This window comes from Trichechus manatus, unplaced genomic scaffold (genome assembly GCF_000243295.1).
Source record: "Trichechus manatus latirostris isolate Lorelei unplaced genomic scaffold, TriManLat1.0 scaffold00139, whole genome shotgun sequence".
Taxonomy (NCBI): domain Eukaryota; kingdom Metazoa; phylum Chordata; class Mammalia; order Sirenia; family Trichechidae; genus Trichechus; species Trichechus manatus.
The window spans coordinates 3,012,304-3,029,654 of record NW_004444075.1 but is presented as its reverse complement, the minus strand read 5'-3'; the positions used below and the strand labels follow the sequence as shown (position 1 = coordinate 3,029,654).

Sequence of the window (17,351 nt, the reverse complement as noted above, 5' to 3'; positions counted from 1 at the left end):
CTACCTCCCAAGACTATGACCCTAAGACACTTCCAGTCTGGAACTAAAGCCCTTCCAGGAGACCACCTTCCAACCAAACAACAGACAAGCCCATAAAATAAAAAATTATCTTGAGAGAAACATACTCCTTAGAACAATTAATTATACGAGATCAAAAGGGCAATATTTGCCCAAAAGCAAAGATAAGAAGGCAGGAAGAGGTAGAAAACCAGGACGAAAGGAAACGCGGAAACTAGGGTGGAAATGGGGAGAGTGCTGACACATTGTGGGGTATGAAACCAAGGCCATGAAACATTTTATGTACAAACTACCGAATGGGAATCTAATTGCTCGGTAAACTTTTACCTAATGCACTATTAGAAAAAAAAAAAGAAAGAAGGGAAAACCTGTAGAGCACAGTTCTACCCCAACACATAAGGGGTTGCCATGAGTCGGAATTAACTCTCCATCAACTGACTTTTTGGCCCTATCCACTGTGAAATGCCAAACAGAGCTGTTGTGTTGTTTAAAAAAAAAAAAAAGTAAGAGCTAAACCCATAACATTTCTAGAATAAAATACAGGAGAAGATTTTGTGACCTTGGGTTATACCAAGATTTCTTTATTAGGACACAAAACACACAAACCATTAAAAAAAAACAAAACTGATAAACTGTACTCGATAAAAATTAAAATTTTGCCCATCCAAAGACACTATTAAGAACACGAAAATGCAATCCACAGGCTGGGACTGTGTCCAGGAAAAAGAAAAAAAAAAAAAAAAAACTAGGGAATTTTTAAAATGAGTACATATTTGAACAGACACTTAAAAAATATATATACATCAAACATGAAAAAAAACCCGCAACATCAAGTCTTAAGGTAAATGTGAATTAAAACCATAATGAGATGTCAACCACTGACCTGCTTCCTATCGCTATAGTTTTGTCTTTTCTAGAATTTCATATAAATAAAATCATACAGTATATAGTCTTTTGCATCTGGCTTCTTTCACCTAGTGTAATATTCTAGAGATTCATCCATATTGTTGCATCTGTTGACAAGAACGAGGCTTCAAACTCAGAATCTGCCTCCAAATTCATATTATTTCTACAGTAAATATGATAAAAGGGGGAAAGGAAATACTGGTTGGGGTAGGTCTGGCAGGTTCTTATAAAACAAAAGGTTAGAGAATGTACCAGAAGGTTATATGTATAAAACCAAAAGAATACACAGAAACATAAGGATTTAAGATGACATAAGATTAGCAAATTTCTGATAATTACATATATACTTATATAAGTTTTTATACTTACCACTTTATTATTGAAGGTTTTATTTTTTTAATATGATGAGATCTCTTATCCGCTATGAAGAAAGTCAAGAAATAGTTTAATCCTTGTTATGCCTTTTTTTCCAGATAATGATTCTGATAACTTTTAAAGAAGCTGTTACAATGATGAGACTCCTAATAATAGATATCCTGTTAGAAATTTTAAAAGTAATTAAAATATGATGACATTTGACATTATTAAATTGTTATTGATTTCTAGATTTTACGTGGTATGAGGTATAAAAAGGAGAAAAACCAATATAATAATATCAAAATATAAATGACATGTATATATTAGAAAAATTCCAAAATTATAGGACATTATCTAGGAAACCAAGTTGGAAATAACTTATACTTAAATACGTCAGAGATGACACATATGTCATATAGGCTAAAACTGGCTAGAGACCAAATACTCAGAAGGTAGGAAGCCGTTATTAAATTAGAATTTGAACATAAGATCCATTAGGGCATTCGTTTTTATTTGCTGTGTTCACTACTGTATCCCCAGTGCCTAAAATACAGTAAGTGCTCAATAAATATTTGTTAAATGAGTTAACAATGACAGTGGTGCCTCTGTTGAGTTGTACCACATAGTAGTCGTGCTACTTCATGAGTTCAAGTGAATTTGTACGTTTTATTATCTGAATATATAGGGGTGTATGTATGTGTTTGTGTGGGTGTAATTCAAATATCAATATATAAAACTTCTGTCTACTTAATCTGTGGTGCAGTGGTTAAAGAGCTTGGCTGCTAACCAAAATGTCGGCAGTCTGAATCCATCAGCTGCTCCTTGGAAACCCTGTGGGGCAGGTCTACTCTGTCCTACTGGGTCATTATGAGTCGGAATCAACTCAACAGCAACGAGTTTTTTTAAATCTATCATGAGTTTACAAAGGCGAGGTTAAAATATCTCATTAGGCAAGAAAAAAGTACAATGAAAGGAAAGAATCTCATTTATAATAGCACTAAGAAATAAGGCTGGTATAGATAAATTTCTTTCTGCATTCCCAACAGCTATGTTTTATCTGTTTTGATGGTGTTCTTTTTTGCATAAATGTTCATGAGAGTTAAACGCTTCTGATCTTGAATTCAACCTTGCTTGAAAGCTGACAGCTAACATTTACTGAGTCCATACTATGCACTGTCCATACTAGGCATTGTTTCAAAGCATCCGTGGGGACACAGGGATGGAATAGAAAAGATGGAAAGAGGGTAGATCATGATGAATTGACAAGAGGATGAATCTGTGCATTTCTCTCGTTGCAACTGGCAAAGGACTGCGGCGATCCTTTGTATGAAGAAACTAAGAGTAGACATGCCAACACCATTTGTTATGGATTGAATTATGTCCCCAAAAACATGTATTATAAATCCTAACCTCTAGGTTATAAGCCCATTTGGGAATGGGTTGTCTTTGTTATGTAAGTGAGGCAGGATTAGTGAAGGATGTATCCTGAGTCAATCTCTTTTGAGATATAAAACAGATTAAACTAGCAGCAGAGGAGAGATAGGGTAAGATAGATGCCAAGACACATGGAGATCTCCAAGGAACCAGGAAGCAGAAGCTGAAGAGACAAGGACCTTCCTCCAGAGCCGACAGAGAGAGAAAGCCTTCCCCCAGAGCTGGCACCCTGAATTTGGACTTCAAGCCTCCTAAACTATGAGAGAATAAATTTCTTTTTGTTAAAGCCACCCACTTGTGGTATTTCTGTTATGGCTGCACTAGATCGCTAAGAGAGTATTTCACAAGTGGAAGAAACCTTAAGGATCATTTAATTTAAACTTCTGGTTTTGCAGATGAAGAAGGCTCAGAGGAGTACTAGACCTTGGCTCAATATGTTGTACATATTCCTTGGTCAGCGTAAGTAAAAACTCAGTGTTTTAGCTCTGAATCCTTCGCTTCGTCTATGCCACTAAGATGCTAAATCAATTATAAATAACATTGCTTCCAAAAATAATGCAACAATTAAGGATAACTAATAACCAAACAATGTCAAATATTTCTTCATCTGGGAAACAGAGAAGTGAAGTCAAAATGTTGATACGTTTAGATAACAGGAGTATTTTATTTTTGAAATAATAATCTTGTGTAATTTTGAAGTTTAGACTAAAATAATGAATTTTATTATGATCTTCAAAACACTTGTTTAGTCTCAGTACTTGAATGCACTGTTGGGAACTGTAAGACAAAGAAGTTTACTTAGGCTGGATTTTTCTAACCATGATAACTTGGGTCTTTAAAAGATGATTGCTCAATTTATAAATGATTTTCATAGCATGTTATTTCTTTCGTAAGACGAATTGTTCTTAAATAACTATTTTATAGTCTCTCTCGTGTTCTCATCTCTTCTTTACTAAATAATATTTTTATAATTTCATGAAATATTATATATTACTAAAGTCACATTTCAAAGTCTTACTTTGTAATATTGTTCTCTTCCAGGGAATGATGAATGTATACCCACATGTTGGAAAAGAGAAGGTTTATATTGAATACGAACTTGCTTACTTCTTTTTAAACATTCTTTCTGGGAAAAAATAAGAGACACATCAATCTTCTGTAAAAATCCAGATGTTCTTTACTATTGCATTTACTGATGGTAGAATTTTTTCATTATGTTAGCTTTTTCTATAGTTCTATATCAGTACTTGTTGTAGTGGTCAAGAATTTGGCTGCTAACAAAAAGGTCGGCAGTTTGAATCCACCAGACACTACTTGAAAACCCTATGGTTTTTAATTTTGAGTCCAATTGATCTTTTTTTTTTTAAATGTATGGTGTTTTTGGTGTCATATCTAAGAACACTTTACCCAGTCCTAAATCCTGAAGACTTTTTCACGTTTTCTTCTAAAAGTTGTAGTTTTGTGTTTTACATTTAGATACATGATCTATTTTGAATTAATTTTTGTATAAAGTGTGAGGTTTAGGTTGATAATTTTTTCTGCATACAGATATCCAATTGATTCAACACCATCTGTTGGAAAACTACTCTTTCTCTATCAAATTATGAAGCTTACGAAGACAAAGCTTATGAAGCTGTGTCAAGTATCAGTTAGCCATATTTTGTGGGCCTACTTCTAGACTGTCTATTCTGTTCCATGGGGTCTATATGTTTATTCCTTTGCCTACCAAGTGGAAATTCCATTAAATAGTCACGTGTATTTGTGAGTGGTGTAAGGGTGCAGAACTCAGGAGACAGATCTCATAGGAGACATACATTTGGAAATCTTTAGCATATACTATGGCTGGTGAAACTATAGGAGTGGATGACTCTCCCAGGAAAGGTGAATTTTATTCATGTTTTCACTCTCATTTTCCCCTAACTACTCATTTATTTTCCCTTTTTTTTACTTTTTAATTGTTGTAGTTTAAATGAAGTTTACAGTTCAAGTTAGTCTCCCATACAAAATTTTTTACATACATTGTTATGTGACCCTAATTGCTCACCCCATTCTGCGACAGCACACTCCTCCTTTCCACCCGATTCCCCATGTCCATTCAACCAGCTCCTAACCCTCTCTGCCTTCCCATCTCACCTCCGGACAGAAGCTGACCCTTTGGTCTCTTGTATCTGCTTGAGCTAAGAGGCACACTCCTCACGAGTATCACTTTACGTCCCACAGTCCAGTCCAATCCCTGTCTGAAGAGTTGGCCTCAGAAATTTTTTAGTTCTAGGCTGATAGAGAATCCAGGGGCCATGCTTTCCGGGTACCTCCAGTCTCAGCCAGACCATTAAGTCTGGTCTTCTTACTAGAATTTGACTTTTGTACCCCATCTTTCTGCTGCTCCATCAGGGACTCTCTGTTACGTTCCCTGTCAGAGTGGTCATTGGTGATATATTTTCCCATTTTTAAGGGCTTATTTCTTACTTGAAAGAAGGAAGAGATTTGACTAAAACAGAGTAAGTTTATTACAGACTAAATAGCTCATAGTATTTCAGTATATTTTTGGCCTCTTATTACTTCATTTAATAGGTAGAAGTGTCAGTAAAAATTTAAGATATGGGAAATTAAAATTTTTATGCACCCATCAACTTTGCTTTGGTAAACAAACTTTAGGTAATTACATTATATAGACAGTATTTGCCTAGTATATTTGGTATTCAGAAAGTAAAGAAATACTCACAAAAATCTCCTGTGGTTTACACATCTTTAACTGAAAAATGTCATCCAAGAGCAAGTCTATGGGTTTAACTTTGTAGAACATTAAAAAAAAACGTACAAAGTCAGGTAAGTCCTCAGATCTGAACAGCTTTCCTATGAAGAAAAAATAAATAAATCCAAAAATCTCTTGAGTTTTATGCTTTACATAACAACACAAGCCTCAATATAAGAAGAATAAAGTTGGAGGCATCAAACTACTCAATGAGGCTATAATTTCAAAGGAACTGTAATAAAATTGCACTAATGAAATTTTGGAGAAACGTGTTAGAAAGTGCTACTTGTCTCGAAATTTACTTATAGTGACCCTACAGGACAGAGAAGAACTGCCCCACAGGGTTTCTAAGGAACAACTGGTAGATTCCAACTGCCAACCTGTTGGGTTAGCAGCCAAGTTCTTAATCACCAAGTCTCCTCTTTAATAAATAGAAGCCCAATATTTAGCTGAACACATTGCTACTCTGCTAAGGCTACATTTCTCAGCCTCCATTGCAGCTCATGTGACTAAGTTTTGGCCAGTGAAATGTAAGTGGAATTATTATGTAGAACTTTTAGAAAGTCTTCTTAACAGAGAGGGACATATCCATTCTTCGGCCTTTTCTCCATCTTGCTGGGTCCAGAAAGAACTAGATGTTTGGGTAGCATTAAATGGGGATTGAAGTAGCGGTAAAGGAAGTGTGGTAGATTAAGCATGGCCACAAAGTCTTTGCCACTCCTCCCACTGTGAGGTGGAATTCAATTATCTGCCTAGCATTTGTGGATACCCCTAATAACTTACTTGACCAACAGACTGTGGCAGAAGCATCATTCTGACACAGAGGCTAGATCACAAAAGCATTATAGCTTCTGCCTCTCTTGGAACATATGCTGTTAGAGCCCTGAGCTGCCATGGTGTGTGAGGAAACCCAAGCAATGTAGAAGGGTCATGTGTAAGCACCTGAGTGACAGCCACAGCTGAGGTCCTGACAACCAGCATCAACTGTAGCATGTCAGTGAGCCCTATAGGACATCCAGCCCCATGAAGCCTTCAAATAACTCCAGCTCCAGCTGCTATCTGAATATAAATTACCTGAGAGGCCTTGTGGTGAAATGAGTTCCTTTATGTGGCCTTTTGCCTTGTTTTTTTTTATGAAAAATAGCTTGGGAGATTTTTCTCCTAAACCCTAAAGAGTTACCTTTGCCTAGTTTTCTACCCTAGAGGCTTTGTTACTTTTGTCCAGGTTGATTGATATTTCCTGGGTAAGCGGTAAACAACTTGGTTTTGATACTTTTTGTCTGGCATTGAGCCACAGCCTGCCTTGTGATTGGTATGCACCTCGCAGGGATTGGTCAATAGACTATGGAAATGAGGTGAGTTGTAGCTCAGCTGCTCCTACTATGCAAATTAAGTGTCTGTGGTCTACTGAGAGGGGATTGGTCATTTTGTGGCCCTGGTGGGAGTGCCATGCCTTGAAATTGACAAAGAGTTTGTGTATTTAAGCAGTCAGCCCCACAGAGGTTTTTGAGAGAGAGAGAGAAAGAAGCAGGAAGAAAGCAGAAAGAAGCAGCAGAGACAGAGAAGAGGCAAGGAACCTCCTAAAAGAGCTATAACACAGGTCAAGGGCTGTAACACTGAAGACAGTGACAGATCCAGAAGGGGCCTGGAGGCACAGCTGGCAGCCACAAGAACGGAAGGGGCCCAGCAGCAGAGCTGGCAGGGACAGAGAGCAGGGCCAAGAGGAGCTTGTCCTCAGGGGGCCAAGAAGAGGCCTGTCCTCAGGGGGCTGAGAGGAGGCCTGCCCTGCTGATAGGAGCCGAGAGAGCTGTCCTGCACTGAAGGCTTTGCCTACATGCTTCCTGATCCTGAGTTGTAGCCTGTTATCTTGATCCCAAGTTGTATCCTATTCCTTAATAAACCACTTAACTGTAAGTATGGTCTGTGAGTTCTGTGTGGTCATTGCAATGGATTATAGAACCCAGAAGAGAAGTAGAGAGTGCCATGGGAGGAATGGCTGGTGTCAGAATTGGTAAAAAGGTTGGAGACTGGAGGTATGTCTGACTTCCACCTCATGGGAATCAGCTTTGCCCTGATGGCAATTCTCATTATTCCCCCCGAAGTTAGACAGGTTCTGATACTACTGTTGGTACCACTCCAATTTCACAGGCCCTCAGTGGGAACTGCCCAGCTGAGCCCCGTAAATTCACAGCCTCATGAAATAAAATGGTAAATTGTGGTTTAGAGCTGCTAATTTTTGGGGTGATTTGTTAAACAGCAATAGATAACTGGAATAAGAAGGATTCATTATATGGTATAGAGTAATAGTAAAAAAAAGTCTGTCACTATGGCTCTACTATCCCATCTCTTTTTGCTTATCCATTAGTAGCTATTGCCAATAGAATTTTGATCCTTCTTCCTCTCTTCCCTTCAGTTGCGGTGATGATAAAAAATGAAAAATAAAGTGAGGAGCTGTACAATAGCAGCAAATTACTATCCTCATTTTGAAGTTGAGACACTAAGAATCAATTAGCTAATAAAGTGGCAGAGATTAGAATCAAACAAAGGGAGAGAACAAACACTCCTAACCAGTATGCTATACTTGCTCAATTTCTTCTTTCCCTACTTTATTTCAGTAATATAAATTCTAGGCTTAGACACAAATATCCCCCAGATAGCTTCAACAGCTAAGAAGGATAAATTAAAACCAGATAAAAACAAAGAGCAATGTAACTGAGTATTTCTCACACTTCTTCAGTGATATTCTAATTTTATATGTGATAGAAATATCACCAAGAAACTGACCAACAGATTTGTATATAAAACTCTAAAATGTATGTGGTACAAATATATGGTATTCTATAATCAAAATTTAAAAAGAAAGCAAAAGACCAGGGTAAACATCTTCCAAATAAAGCAGATTAAAAAATTAATATATTCATTTTTATAAGGCAGAGGACTTATAATCAGTAAACCTATGGCAAGATGTTTAACTTTACTAATATTCAATTAAAAATATATTTAAACAATAGTACCATTTTATGCCTACTTATCAGCAACACTTAAATACTGTAACAGCTAATGCTAGTCCTAATGTGGTGGAAAATAGTTCCCTTAATTCATTGCTGTGGGCAATGTAAACTGGTACAATACCTGAAAACAATTTGGAAGCAATATTTCTTCTCAGAATATATCCTAAAGACATCATCTAAAATATGGAAGAAACTTGAACTTTAATCTCTAACAATAACAGAATGTAATTATGGAACAGATGCTCTGTGGAATATGATGTAACCATTAAAATAACAGCCATTAAATCTTTATAGAAATATGGGGAAATTCACACAACGTGTGAAACGAGTAGTATTCAGTCAGTCAGTCATTTAACAAATGAGCACTTAGCATATTCCAGCCATTCTGCAAAACCCTGAGATGATGAAAGACAAAATCCTTGTCCTGAAAGAGCTCACAACCTAGTATATAAGACACCAAAAATGTCCAGTTACAATCTAATGTGATGAATGCTATGACAGAAATAAGCTCAAGGTATTGTTGGAGTACATAGAAATAGTACATAATGCATGAAAGCTTGAGAAATATTTAGGAAAGATGTTCTGGAGCCAGAGCTAAGTCTTGAACATAAAATTATATACACGACCTAGGCGTTATCCTTAATTTTTCTTCTCTTCACTCCCCACTTTAAATTAGTAAATCCTATTAGCTCTAAATTCAGATCCATCCTGAACCCATCTGCTTCTTATCACATCTACTTCCACCACAGTGACCCAAACCCTCAACATATCTCATTCGGTTTGATACTACAGTAATCCCCCACAAAAATATAAGCTTTCTGAGGAAAGCACTCTCTGTTTTACTGCTATATCCCCAGAGGCCAAAAGAGTGCTTGGCATGTAAGACTTATCACATATTACTATAACCATATAAAATACATAACAAAAAGACTAGACATTAAATCTGCTGTTGTTAGCTGCCACTGAGTGGATTTTGACTCATAGTGACCCCATGTTGCAGAGCAGAAGTGCCCCAAGGGGTTTTCTTGGCTGTAATCTTTATGCGAGCAGATCACCAGGCCTTTCCCCGATGGAGCCACTGGGTGTGTTCAAACCACCAACTTTTTGGTTAGCAGCTGAGAGTTTAAACGTTAAATCATGAGGGCTAGACAACTAAATTATAGAAGTGACTGTACTCTGGAATACAATCGTGGGCGTTTCCCCTTTATTTCCCAAATTTCTGTATTTTCTGTGGTGCGGAATATAATTATAAGGTCCTGAAGACTTTTGCTCAGCCTTGGTTAAAGTCAGAAGAAAAATTGTAGGTAAGAGTAATACATGATGCATTAATAAGGAAGACCGAAGAACTGACACATTTGAATTGTGCTGTTGGTGAAGAATATTGAATATACCATGGACTGCCAGAAGAAAAAACAAATCTGTCTTGGAAGAAGTACAACCAGAATCTCCTTAGAAGTGAGGATGGCAAGACTTCATTTCACATACTTTGGACATGTTATCAGGAAGGACCAGTCCCAGGAGGAGGACATTGTCATAGTTATCTAGTGCTGCTGTAACAGAAATACCACAAGTGCATGGCTTTAGCATAAATTTATTCTCTCACAATCTAGGAGGCTAAAAGTCCAAATTCAGGGTGTCAGCTCCAGGGGAAGGCTTCCTCTCTCAGCTCTGGGTGAAGGTACTTATCATCAATATTGCCCTGATCTAGGAGCTTCTCAGTGCAGGGACCCCGGGCCCAAAGGATGTGCGTGGCTCCCTGCTCTGCTTTCTTGGTGGTAGGAGGTCTCCTTGTCTCTCTGCTTGCTTTTCTCTTTTATATATTAAAAGAGATTGACTCAAGATACAGCCTAATATTATAAACTGAGTCCTGCCTCATTAACATTATAGAGGTAGGATTTACAACACACAGGAAAATCACATCAGATGACAAAATGGTGGACAATCACACAATACTGGGAATCATGGCCTAGCCATGATTTTGGGTGGACACAATTCAATCCTAACAGACATCATGCTTGATAAAGAAGAGGGTTAGCAAAAAAGAGGAATACCCTCAATGAGATGGATTGACACAGTGGCACAACCATGGGCTCAAACACAGCAACGATTGTGAGGATGGTGCAGGACTGGGCAGTGTTTCATTCTGTTGTACGTGGGGTCGCTATGGGTCAGAACTGACTCAATGGCACCTAACAACAATACGTGATGAGAATTTTTGAGGGGAAAGAATCTTGTTGTATATGTACTTTGAGAATGTAAAATACTCTGTCAGCAATTATCTTTCTCAGCAATGTCAAGTAAGAGAAGAATAGGGAATATTTATATTCTGATAACCAGAAGAGCACATCGAAAAAGAAGCACTATATATGTGAGGCCAAAGACTTATTTAAATTTGTAAAGGCTTTGTATTTTGTTATCACAAATAACAGTGCTGTTATTCAATATTTACTGAAAGTTATAAGAAACCACCTACGTTGTTTATTATGCAAGTCTTTTTTGCTGCTTTTAACCATGAGGGTTGTGATGACCTAAAAGCTTATAAATACCTGTATTTGTTCATTAGTCTAGAGATTGCTATAGGAAATTGGACGTGACCACTTAAGCAGTAAATAAACGATGAGTTAAAACTAAGGTTGGTAAACTACAGCCCTCAGACCAAAACTAGTCTGCTGGCCTGTTTTTATAGGCAAAGTTTTATTGAAACACAGCCACATCCATTCACTTACAGACTACCTATGTCTGCTTTGCGCTACAAAGGCAATGTCAGTAGTTGTGACACAGACCATATGCCCCTCAAAGCCTAAAATACTAACTATCTGGCCTTTTTCAGAAAAAGTTTGCCAACCCCTAGGCTAACTGGAGCATTTACCCTTGAGATAGTTAATGCACTACGAAACAAGTCATTTAATGTCCCTTGTTACTCTGAAGCTCCTTAACTCTGAGTTTGGCTTTTCCTCCCAGACTGCTTAAAATAAAGGGTTCCTCTAGCAGATTCATACCCAAACACAACAGAAAATCTTGTTCTTTTACAGTGGTCATATTAGTTTTTACTACTAATATTTTAAAACTAAGCTAAGTTGATTATTAGAAGAAGCCTCCTGAAGAAACACCCTATCCCTGAATTCATTATTCTGACTTGGCTCCTATGAACTTTTCTGAAGAAGCACATCTCTAGATTCACTAGTGAAAGTCAAAGGGAAAGCACAATAGGGAGCTGGGAAACAGACCTAGGTATAAATGAGAACTTGATATATGACAAAGTGGCAGCACAAAGCAATAGGAAAAAGATAAATTATTCCACATGGTGTTGGGTAAACTTACTTTATGAGAAAAAAAAAAAAAAAAAGAAGCCAGATCCACACTTAAGCCTCATACAGAAAAAGCTACAAGAGAATATATTTGTGACCCAGATTTGGGGAAAGATTTTAAAAGACTCAAAGTGTAAAAACCATGAAAGAAGTTATCGAACTATATAAAAATTTAGGACTTCCATTAATTAATGACACACGAGAAACGGTTTGTGCAAGGTCTAACACTACCAAATTGACAAGAGATAAATACCTAGGGTAAACAAAGAACTTCTGCAAATCAACAAGAAAAACCCAAAAACAGAAGACCAGGCAAAGGATATAAGTAGGCATTTCACAGATAGAGAAGGCTGAATGGTTAACAAGTAAACGAACAATACATGGATTCACTAGAAATCAGAGAAATGCTTTCCACTCCTCAAAATGGCAAAAACAAACAAACAAAACATCTAAAACCAAATGCTTGACAACAGGAATTCATATGCACTGCTTATGAGAGCATAAACTCTACAGCCAAGCTGGAAATCCATCTGCCAGAACTTAGACACCCAGTGATATTTGTCCTTAATGACTCCACCCCAAGGGATATATATGTCACTTTGCTGTTTGTGGTGGCGCAAAGCTGGAAGAAATCTAGGATACACCACTCAGGGAATGGATAAGTAAAATGGATTATTATGCAGTACTATGAAATAACATGCAGCAGTAAGAAAAAATATGAACTAAATCAACATGAAGCAACCTGTTGAATTTTAAAATATAGTTTTGAGGGGGAAAAAGAAAGAAAAAAGAACAGGCTTATCATGTTACCATTTATGTAAATTTAAAATATGCACAAAAATGAAAAACACCAAATATTTTACAAAGATATACGTACATCTAAAGATTTATTTTAAATATGTTAGAGTAAAAACTTATGGAGGGTGGAGTGGGAATGAGAGTAGGGATTGGGAAGAAAAGAATAAAACTAAAGAGGATTCTTGCATGAACCAACTATGATGCTGTTGTTGTTAGACGCTGTGCAGTCAGTTCCGACTCATAGCGACCTCATGTACAACAGACGGAAACACTGCCCAGCCCTGCGCCATCCTCACAATTGTTGCTGTGTTTGGGCCCATTGTTGCAGCCACTTTGTCAGTCCCATTTCATTGAGGGTCCTCCTCTTTTTTGCTGACCCTCTGCTCTACCAAGCATTATGTCCTTCTCCAGGGACTGGTCGCTTCTGATAACATGTCCAAAGTATGTAAGACAAAGTCTCACCATCCTTCCTTCTAAGGAGCATCCTGGCTGTACTTCTTTCAAGATACATTTGTTCATTTGTCTGGCAGTCCGTGGTATATTCAGTATTCTTCACCAACATCCTAATTCAAAGGCATCAATTCTTCTCCAATCTTCCTTATTTATTGTCCAGCTTTCGCACGTGTATGAGGTCACTGAAAATACCATGGTTTTGGTCAGGCACACCTTAGTCCTCAAAGCAACAGCTTTTTAACACTTTAAAGAGATCTTTTACAGATATGCCCAATGCAATACGTTGTTTGATTTCATGACTGCTGCTTCCATGAGCAAAGCACTAAGAAATGAGGAGTATGGTAAATCAATGTACTGCCTTGAGGTCCAAAGAAGAAGAGAAACGGAAAAAAAGATGGAAGGGAGGAAAGAAAAATAGAAGGAAGAAAAAGGAAAGTCAACGGAATAATTACTTTAAAGAACCACATTATGGGCACAGGTTTAGGAACATTTCTGTGGTAGGTAAATCCATATTATATTTTTTAAGACTGTCAGCTTGGAATGAGACTAAATGGGCACACCAGCCCAGGGGGAAGGACGAGAAGGCAGGAGGGGACAGGAAAGATGGTAATGGAGAACCCAAGGTCTAGAAGGGGAGACTGTCATGGGATTGGCAGTCAATGTCACAAAACAATATGTGTATTGTTTAATGAGAAACTAATTTAATCTGTAAACGTTCTTCTAAAGTACAATTCAAAAAAAAAAAAAAAGAATGTCAGCTTTGACATGCTGGAATTTCCAGGGAGTTTAGGGAGTTTGTGGGTGGCACAAATGGTTAAGTGCTTGACTACTAACCTAAAGGCTGGTGGTTCAAACGCACCTGGAGGCACCAGAAACCTTAGGAGCAGTTCTACTGTGACACACACAGGGTTGCCATGAACTGAAATCGACTCAATGGCAAGAACTTAAGAGTTAATAGTTGTAAGTTAAATTCCTTTCTCTACAACTTTAGTTCTCTGACTGTCAGTATTCTTCCATATAAAATAGGGAAAACTGCTTCCTAGTCACTGAGCTAACGTGTGCCAAACTCATAATGAGCATTTAATAATCACTTTATGTTTTTATAATTTATTTGTATATATGCCATTCTGCTAATTTATATATACTATCTAGAAAATTTTTTTTGGTTAAAAAAAAAAACATTATCTGAAATTCTGATATTTGAATCTATTTTACGGTTAAAATAATAGAATCTTTACAGAAATCATGTCATTTTTTTCCAGTTAGTAACAAACTCTTTGATAAGTTCTTGAGATCTTTTAAGGCTACTGTGTGCTAAAAAGCTTGATGTAAGAGAAGCGATTCATTGCTTACCTATGAATCCAAGAATTGAAAACTCAATAAAAAACCAATTATTTGTAGAGATATTATGTACAAAATTCATTATTTTTGTAAAGTACATGTATTTAGCTATGATATCATCTTCTAGCTGAAAAGAAAAAGAAAAAGACATTAGTATGTTCAGTGCTTCCACTGAATAAGTTACATTAGCTTGAACAGTGAAAATACTGTAAATAAAATACACTGAGAAAATGTTTTTTCATTCTGCTTTTTATTTTTTTTAACTGTTGTAATTAAATGAAGTTTACATTTCAAGTTAGTCTCCCATACAGAGTTTTTTTTTATCATGCATTGTTATGAGACCCCCAACTGCTCACCCCATTCTGCAACAGCACACTCCTCCCCTCCGCCCCTGATTCACTATGAACATTCAACCAGCTCCTAACTCTGCCTTCCCATCTCACCTCTGGACAGAAGCCGCCCCTTTGGTCTCGTGTATCTACTTGACTAAGAGGCACATTCTTCATGAGTATCACTTTATGTCCCACTGTCCAGTCCAATCCCTGTCTGAAGAGTTGGCCTTGGAAATTGTTTTAGTTCTGGGGTGATAGGAGACCAGGGGCCGTGCTTTCCGGGGTGCCTCCAGTCTCAGTCAGACCATGAAGTGTGGTCTTCTTACTAGAATTTGAGTTCTGCATCCCATCGTTCTACTGCTCCATCAGGGACCCTCTGCTGTGTTCCCTGTCAGGACGTTCATTGGTGGTAGCCGGGTACCATCTAATTCTTCTGATCTCAGGCTGATGAAGTCTCTGGTTTATGTGGTCCCTTCTGTCTCTTGGGCTAACACTTTCCCTGTGTCTCTGGTGTTCTTCGTTCTCCTTTACTCCAAGCGGTTGGGACCAATTGATGCATCTTAGATGGCCGCTTGCAAGCTTTTAAGACCCCAGACGCCACTCACCAAAGTAGGATGCAGAACATTTTCTTAACAAGCTCTGTTATGCCAATTGACACAGATGGCCCCAAAATGAGAGAATGTTTTTATGAGGCATAATTATATTTTTATTTTTAGTTCATTTCACAGAGGATATTGAATGTATGGTGTTGGCAAAGAATATCGACTATATCATGGACTGTAAGAAGAACGAATAAATCTGTCTTGGAAGAAGTACGGCCAGAATGCTCCTTAGAAGTGAGGATGGTGAGACTTCATCTCACATACTTTGGACATGTTATCAGGAGAGACCAGTCCTTGGAGGAGGACATCATGCTTGGTAAAGTAGAGGGTCATCGAAAAAGAGGAAGACCTTTTCTTAGTTATCTAGTGTTGCTATAACAGAAATATCGCAAGCAGATGGTTTTAACAAAGAGAAATTTATTCTCTCATAGTTTAGCAGGCTACCTTGTTAGGATTTATACCATTTATACCCAACCCGTAACCATAATCCTCACATTTGCATGAGTCATCATCCTCAGGTAAATTAATTCAAAGATCACGCTGGCCCTTTTACTCTGTGTAGTTAGTCTCTCCATTTACCTCTTGTTAGTCTGAAGATCATCTTCTAAGCTAAGTTTCTTCAAAAAGAGTTCATGGGAACCATATATTTCCAAATGATATTCTGTCACATTATACCCAAACTTTAGTGCAGTTTAGGTACAAATTATTAGTCATAATTTCCTTCCAAGGTTACAAAAATTTTCTCCTATGTTTTCTTCTAAAAATTTATAGGTTTAGTTCTTACATTTAGGTCTAGAATCTATTTGGAGATAATCTTTGTATGTAGTGTGACGGAAGGGCCTAAGTTCTTTTTTTTTTTCATTTTCATCATTTGTTGAAAAGACTATCCTCTCCCTATTACATTGTCTTGGCATCCCCTTTGTCAAAAATCGACTGACCATAAATAGGAAGATTTCTGAACTCTCAATTCTGTTTCATTGATCTATATACCTACTCTCGTGCCAACTCCAAGTTGTCTGATAACTACAGCTTTAGAGTAGGTTTTGAAATTGGGTACTCTAAGTCCTCCAATTTTGTTCTCCTTTTTTCAAAATTGTTTTGGCTATTCTATAGTTCCTTTACATTTCCGTATACATTTTAGGATCAGCTGATCGATTTCAACAAAAAAGCCTGCTGAGATTTTGATAGAGATTGTGCTAATTTTACCCATCAATTTGAGGAGAACTGCCATGTTGAAAATTTTCTAGGTAGTTTTATACTGTTGCATTATTAGTTATTATTATAGTATATACAGTGTTTTGCTATTTGATGAGGCAACTCTACATTCTCTCTTCACTATTCTATTTTAAAATCTTCTTTGCTATTCTCTCTCTTTTATTCTTCAAGGCAAACTTATAAACAATTTGTCAGTTCGACACTGCCCTCCTCCAACAAATAACAAAAACAAAAGAAACTTAAGGCTAATTGAATAGAATTACACTTTATTTGATACATCTGGGGGAAACTGACACCTTTATTACACTGAGTCTTCCCACTCAAGAACATATTCTTTCCCATTTATTCAAGTATTCATTCCTTTATTTTTGTTTTTTCTTTTCATTAAAATGCTCCAATATTTAATGAGCACCTACTATGCACTAGGAAACTGTGGTGTAGTACTTAAGAGTTTGGCTGCCAGATACTAACCTAGGAAATGAACTCTCGAGAACTATTCAAAACCAAAAGATTTACAACTGGGAACCAGAGAGGTTAATCTGTAAATGACAACAAAGTCAGAACAATAAAAAAGGGAATAAATTGTGTAGGCACAGAACTTTCTAATGGAGAGGAAGGCAAGGTGATACCAAGTAATAATAGACTGGTTCAAACCTAGGAAGATAAGGGTAAATCTCAAGGTAATCACAAAGAAAGTTAACAAACCTACTCATCAAAATGAAGAAGAAAAACATACTATATCTCAGTAAAAACAAAATCTACAAAAACAAAAGAAATGAAAAAAAAATCCACAAACAAAAGAAATTCAGCACTGGAGAGTAAGA

At 37.1% G+C, this 17,351-nt stretch overlaps 1 protein-coding gene across 1 annotated transcript in view; it reads right to left on the bottom strand.

The window, feature by feature from the left end:
• Positions 1–1,341: 1,341 nt before the first annotated feature.
• The window catches only part of MGAT4D (MGAT4 family member D), a 65,440-nt gene continuing 49,430 nt past the window's right edge, over positions 1,342–17,351 (bottom strand). The window contains exons 8-11 of the mRNA XM_023739734.1: positions 14,391–14,505; positions 5,438–5,568; positions 3,734–3,841; positions 1,342–1,460 (exon numbers count right to left, since the gene is read on the bottom strand). Coding sequence (XP_023595502.1) covers positions 1,446–1,460; positions 3,734–3,841; positions 5,438–5,568; positions 14,391–14,505 — 369 coding nt within the window. The 3' untranslated portion in view covers positions 1,342–1,445. The remainder of the gene's footprint in view (positions 1,461–3,733; positions 3,842–5,437; positions 5,569–14,390; positions 14,506–17,351) is intronic.